We start from the raw sequence: 6,992 nt of genomic DNA on the forward strand, positions 1-6,992 counted from the left end.
GGCACAATAGAATTTTAGGATTTGGTAGTGCATTAGAAAAGAATATTTTGAATAAATCAAAATAAAAAAAGAGAGTTAGTATGCGGCCTTTTATTAGAAAAGAGACATTCTACTAGAAACAAAAGGCCATCAATACAATTGAGAAATTACCTCACACTCTTGGCCAAGGTAGGTGATGATAATGACCTTGCAAACTATAAAAAAGTAATTATTAACAAAAAAAAATAGAGAAAGATAATAACAAAAGAAAGCAACTCAATATACAAAAATAAAATCTTAGAGTTGACAGATCTATGTAGAAGAAAAAAAACCTATTACAAAAAAATAGATATGAAAAATAAAAAAATATACATAAAAAGAAAAATTAACAAATATAATACAAGGATTGTTACATGCAATTTTGAGCAGATTGAAGGAGAAGACTTCTGCAAGACATTTTCTCTTATGGATTTTTGAAGCACCATCTTCACAACTATAGCACTAGTTGCACAAAAATAATGGAACTTGAAACAATTTGATATAAAAATATCATTCTTAAATGATAAATTTAAAAAAGAAATATAGATGACTATCTTAAATAGTTTCAATTTTATCAAATTATGCATTGTTTTATAAATACAAAAATAAAGGGCCCTTAATTTCATATATAGATACAAACTTTGTTTGTGACATAGGTACCAAAAAATTGACCTCAAAAATATTATACAAGTTAGAAGGCTCATCTATGGATTGGTGTGGCAAAAACAAGCAATTGTGGTGTTTTCTACAACAAAGGCTAAATACAAGGTTTTCACCAAGGCAACTTAAGATATAGTGCACCTATGGAGAATGCTAAGCAAATTAAAATTCTACAAAAGAAAACTAACAATACTAAAGAATAATAATAAGAGTTGCATCAAGATTATGCAAAATCCAATCCTATATAGAAGAACAAAACATATCAAACTTCAACATCATTTTATTCAAAAAAAAGACTCATTTCTTACATAATTTGTATCTTTGAATGAAAAAAATATCGTATTTGGATTGAATGCTAGTAATATAATTTTATAATTTAAGAACCTTCATTAAGTTGTTTAAGTCTTATATATTATTACTATATAAGTTTATAATCATTCAAAAATAAACATTGAAAAAGAATTCGCTTAATTTACATATCGAAAGAAAATAATATGTCTTTTTTATTGTATATTTGGTTGTTTATTCTTTCTATGTAAGGCTTTGATGAATGAAAACAAGCTCTTATTTTCATATTCCTCCAAAAGTAGATTTTCTTTTTAAAATGGCCAAAGAGAAGTACTAAGATCAATATTTAAAAAAAATACTTAACTTAACTAATTTGATGTTTTTAGCTATTGGATAAGAAATAAACCTTGGAAGTTACAGATTTTCTTCTTTTTTATTTATTATACTTTTTTTTTTGTTATATATATATAATTTTTTTATAGCTCTTTTCTTCTTGTATATGGTATGAATGCTCATCTTCAAATTCAAAGGTATTTTTTTATTTGGAACTAACTATATAGCAAAACATTTCTCCTTGTCTAATATATTGGTATTGCTACCTTATTAGAAACCGTTCTAAATAATGTTGTTGATTTGTATTTACACTAGACCAAACATTGTTAGTATTGAGATAGGCTCTTGGACTAACTCTCATTGATAATGTGTTAATTTTAATTCTCCTTGATGTGGTAGCACCAAGGTTGGCTGTTGAAATAATTTGAGTTGTTGTATTAATATCAATCTTTCTCATATGCTGATATTGAATTGTTACCTTCTTTTACATTTGAGAACTAAGCACTTTTTTGTACTATTGATTCTAATGTGTGATATTTTCTACTCTATCCATCCCTCCTCGTCCTTTTTCCTCTTTTTTTTTTTGCCGAGTCCTTAGTGCATTTGAATCTTCTAGCAATCAATTGCAAAAAATTGCAAATTTTACATAAAATTTCTCAAAACAGATAATAAATACATAAAGGATGCTATTAATACCACCACAATTTTTGATACCACTACCACAACTTATTATTATTGATTATTTAATTAATTTTAATCTTAATTTTAATTATTTTTAAACAAAATATTTATTAGAAATATCAACAATTTTTTATTTGAATAATTAAAAACTAAATTAATACTTTTTGGTTTCAAATACATGTCATTTAAACCGTGTTCTCTACACTCTATTTAATAAATCAAAAACAAAATACTTGACCAATAAAAGAATGTATTTACATTGTAATTTTTTTATCATTTATTCTTTGTATATCTATTACTATAAAAATTATTCTCAATACCATCATTATTCCAAACACCCTTTAAGTTTTGTAAATTAAAAGAATTGGATCTTCTATTGACTATAATATAATAACATTTACTTATATTCTTTGTTCTACATGCATTATCAATTCACTCTCAGTGGAATTGACCAACTTGTGGAATTCATTCTCAGAGTGGAACACATCCAACTCAAACAACACAAGAGAAACCCCACAAACAATACAACAAATTAACTATTTTTTTATTGGGGTAGTTTTCTACCATTGAGCGTCAAGACAATGCTCCTTATTCGGTGTTCCGGATTAATAAGTGTATCAAATTTACTGCACAACTTCCGATGTGCTGTACACCATGATAAAATACAACTACACATGCAGATCACGAAACATACCATGCTGCCGACACCGCGGACATGCTTCGCGGATGCTAGTTTTTCACGTAGTGTTGCAGTGTCGGTAGCGATCGTGGTGAGTGGACGGGGAATGAAGCGATGTCGAGACCGAAGCGCAAGATGCCCAAGCTTGGAATTTTGTTAGTTAACCGACCTGCAATTGCGGCGGATTTCGCCCTGGGGACCAGTTTTGACGTCGATTGTTCCCATTTTGAGCATGATTTGGCTGAACCGGAATGCCCACGGCGCTGAACCCACGGCGTTAAACGTGGTTTCAGGGCGCGTCGAGGGGTCGTCAAACAGCACCTGATCGGAGTTCATGATGCCGCGTCCGTTCACAACATTGGCGTAATAGTTGTTGTCGAATCGGTCTGGGGTGGAATCCAAGTTGAACGTCGCACTACCTCCTTGCTGCGGACACCCAGATTTCAGTTCGGCGGCGAGAGGCTCACTCAGTCTGGGGTCTTGGACTGGGTAGAGCCTGGTCGCCACGGATTTGCAGTTGGCGCGGCCGATGGTGTGCGCGCCTGCCGTGGTGAGCTTTATGAGCATCAGAATGGGTGAGGAGATTGAACCTTGAGCGTGCGTGGAATTGGAGAGAACTTACGCTGAGAGAATGGGAATAGATACCTGAGAGAACAATCATGTCACTCCTGGTCAACCCCTTGCGAGCAAATGAGTCGATGAGCTGGGCCACGTTGAAGCTTGGGTCCGGTATCTCGGCATTCGCTCTGCTAGCGTCGGAAGAGCGACCGTCAAGTCTACCTGCTTCGACAGGCCATCCTAACCCACCCGTCTACCAGAGAGACAATAGTGTGTGTGCATTGTGTTCAGAGGGGAGACATAAAACGGTTAAATAGACAGAATCAAAGAACTGAAACGATATAGCTTGTTCGCGAGCTTACCATAATTACAGCGTCGCGAGCACAATATGCCAGAATGTCAGCGCACGAGACCACTCCTGGACATGTAGCTTCCAGTTCTGCCTTTGCCGCATCAATTACCTCGAATCCTCGTAGACTGGAGTTTGGAGGTGCTGTTTTCTCCGATGTCGGTCCTTCGAGAAGCACTGATCCGTCACATCCCTGTATTCACAGTCAAGCTCCGAGGTGAATTAACTATGCTTTATTATTTTTCCTGAAGGGGAGAATTGAATCTCTCGTTCTTACTGCTCAATTAAGGATTCGCCATTTAATTTGGATTGAGTGATGTCGAATTTCATGGTCTATTGGAAACTGGCATTTGCTTGAAGATGCTCGCTACTTACATCTACAAAGCAGTCGTGGAAATGAAGTCGAAGAACGCCTGGCGCAGTTCCACTGTCCTGTTGCATTCCCCACTCCATAGCCGCCCGTATAATATTCTCCGCATTTGGACAGGTCTGAGCATAATATCCCGGTCGCAACGCTCCCCCGGTGCACATTCGAGGATGAAAGATCAGCTGCGCTATCATCATGGCCATCACAGTCCACAAAGCAGGTTTCCTCTTCTTCGAGTGAAGTCTCATCTCCATGTAATTTCCACTCGAGTTGCTCTGGCTCCTGTATGGTATCAGTAACCCAACAATAGTAACACCAAAGAAAAACCCTGCCACTAATCTCTGGAAATTATATCATTCTGATGTTCAATTTCTGTCGACAGCAATCGAAGACGATTTAGTTCTATCACTTAATCTGGAACATGTCAGACAAATCCAGGAATTGAAACCTGTCAGTATTCCACACTGCCACAACAATGATGTGCAAAGAATAAGTAAACAAAACTCTGCTATCCTGCCGATGCAATCGTGTATGTTGGTATCACATAGTTTTTGACAGCAACGAGTGCATATCGTTGCAACTGACAGCTGAAGTACAAGGTCTACTTCGATTCTGCGTCAATGAAGATCGTTAGGAGACGTGCATGTCAATTATCGGCCACAAAAGAGTTTGATGTTGGAAAGGACAATGACCAACAATAGTAAACAGACCTTCAGTTACAAATTCAGCAACAAATGGGCATGAATGAGAACGGAGATGCCGTAAAGAATGTGTTGCAGAGTGGTAATGGATCCAGAGTACATATTTATGATTGTCAGCACTTGAAATGATGCAGCTTGGCATCTGGCCCACCAGGGGGGCATATGGCAGTAGGTATGTCCTGGCAATGACCGCATAGTACCTCAACAGCGATGTCACTGGCTGGCTAACAATTTCTTAATCCACCTATAGCCTCGCTCGTGCAGAGTTTGACAGCTCATTTCTGAGCATTATTCCCAAGAGTGGGGGACTGGAGGTGGTGAAAGTTCAAAGCTGATCTGGAGAAATCCCAGCATCTGGAATCTAAGCTTCAAAACTGCCAAAGAGTTTTCAGAACACATTGGTTCATACACATGGTGCACAATGTAGGTGCTTCGAAACCGATCAAACTGACAACATGACGTGAAGATCTTCATCGTAAGCAGTTTTGGTACTTCTTCTGAAACAATACATTTGCATTTACTGGAGTCAGGGACAAGCATCTAGAATCCTCTCCAAGTCGATGGCTCCTGGTTACCGGACGGCAGCCGTCGATGGAGAGTTCAGTTGGTTAAGCACGAAGAAATTGTCCATGGTTTCGTCTTGATGGCTGTTGGTGGCCCGTTTGTCCAGATCATGAAGCACTACAGTCATGAAGTTGATTGATCTCCACTGCACCACCGGTACATATCTGTCATGCCCATTGCCCCCTCATGTTCTGGTAATGATTCCAGCACAAGTCACAACCTTTTCACCTGATAGGGGTAACTGGATATGCCCGATAGTCGAACACCTACGATGTCGAATCTGTAACAACCAAGGGAATGATCCAGTGAACATTGTGAGGGAACTGCTAGCTGTCGGTTATACGCAGCCTGAGAGTCCTGGGGGGTCAATGGTGACCTGATCCGGTCCACCCTTATTGTGTCAAGATGATTCCTCCCCTGAAGGACAACATAACTTCATCGTTCCCTTTTTTGGCAGCCTCGCCGCAATCCATTCCACTCATTTCAGAGCTCTCTCTACACCGCTTGAAAATTATTAATATGTAGTGCCGTGTGTTCCAGTCTCTACCGGTGATCATGCAAGTTATAAGTTGGCCATGAGTAAGCCACAAGAAGGTATTTGCATATATTTATGTCCTTGGGGACTTCGCTAGTTGACCTATAGGCTTCATTGGTCATCTTTTCCTCCAAACAGCTCACTCGTCCGTACCCTTTCTCCCAAACCGTCTTCTTAACCACGTATAAAACACATTCATGGGGTACAATGTTCTGCGCAATCTATGCAGGCTGTTCGGGGATGAGAGTACAGTGCCTAAGCTAAGCTGTCGGTACTGCGAATTATCCACGTGATTCCAGAAGTTATGTCGCGTTCAGTTATCTCTTCAGGGGAGTACAGATTGCGGCATGCCTGTGATGCGGTTGAGGATTGAAAGAGCAGCTGCATGTGGGTTGTGACGACGAGCCATTCACAGCCAGTCTCCGGGGAATTGTTGAAGAGGATTTTTCTCAATCCATGTTCAAATCAAGCAACAGAGTGGGTCTTTGTGGACTTTCTCTTTGATGTAGTGGCTCACTCAACTGAGCCCCTGGTACTGAAATGGATTGACAGAGGTTGGCATCAGCAATACTGGCTTTCTGAGATAGGACTGGGCATGGATTTGTTAGGAAAATTTAGTACCTTTGTCGAAGAATGAATTTTGCTTATTATTTTCCCTAATGTTGTACAGACGAGCACCTGCTTCCCAATCGCTGGATGTCCGGGCATCATCATGTGGATGGTTGCAGGATGATAGTTTAAGACGTTTCATATGTGTGTACAATAGTAGGATAGCATGATTGAAATGTAAAACGTAGTTTTTACTTTCACAAAAGCAACAGATGTTTGAATGATAAAACAAAGAACTTAAGTTTTTTACTTTGTAGAAATGATTTATATATATATATATATATATATAAATATAAATATATATACATACATCTGAAAAAGTCTTAATTTTTTTTACATTTCACAGTATCTATTTGTAATTCAAAAAGCTTCACTCAACTATTAGCTTGTTACTTATTCTAAAAAAGATAGTAAATTTTAAGTCCACAAATGCTGCAAGCTAAATATGCAACAAATACTAGGAATTCAAATGAGATATCCACCAACTATTCGAGACGAAGCCTGTCCGATCAGTGGTGCCCTGCTGATGCTCAGCCACAGTTAACACATGAGAGCTCACAACATATTCTTGGTGTGGCCTGTGGGAACCGCATTAAATATTATATTAATAGTAAAAATATTATATAAAAAATAATGAACTGAAAGAGGAT

General features: G+C 38.0%; 1 protein-coding gene across 1 annotated transcript; it reads right to left on the bottom strand.

Annotated features, from left to right (window-relative positions):
* Nucleotides 1–2,503: 2,503 nt before the first annotated feature.
* Nucleotides 2,504–4,660, bottom strand: LOC112279657 (peroxidase 5). The gene is made up of 4 exons (XM_024514301.3): nucleotides 3,942–4,660; nucleotides 3,580–3,759; nucleotides 3,305–3,470; nucleotides 2,504–3,201 (listed from the first exon to the last, which is right to left on the bottom strand). Exons 1-4 carry the CDS (start codon nucleotides 4,185–4,187, stop codon nucleotides 2,816–2,818), a joined length of 978 nt encoding a protein of 325 aa, XP_024370069.1. The 5' UTR covers nucleotides 4,188–4,660; the 3' UTR covers nucleotides 2,504–2,815.
* Nucleotides 4,661–6,992: the final 2,332 nt, after the last annotated feature.

The sequence above is a fragment of the Physcomitrium patens genome, chromosome 3, assembly GCF_059467195.1.
Source record: "Physcomitrium patens ecotype Gransden chromosome 3, ASM5946719v1, whole genome shotgun sequence".
In the NCBI taxonomy this organism is placed as follows: domain Eukaryota; kingdom Viridiplantae; phylum Streptophyta; class Bryopsida; order Funariales; family Funariaceae; genus Physcomitrium; species Physcomitrium patens.

Bases quoted from the DNA above. Each gene is read 5' to 3' on its own strand.
- LOC112279657 (XM_024514301.3), bottom strand. From the start codon at position 4,187: ATGGAGATGAGACTTCACTCGAAGAAGAGGAAACCTGCTTTGTGGACT. The intron at 3,760-3,941 runs GTAAGTAGCGAG...CTGTGAATACAG, and splicing joins TCCACGACTGCTTTGTAGAT to GGATGTGACGGATCAGTGCT. The intron at 3,471-3,579 runs GTAAGCTCGCGA...TCTCTCTGGTAG, and splicing joins CTCGCGACGCTGTAATTATG to ACGGGTGGGTTAGGATGGCC.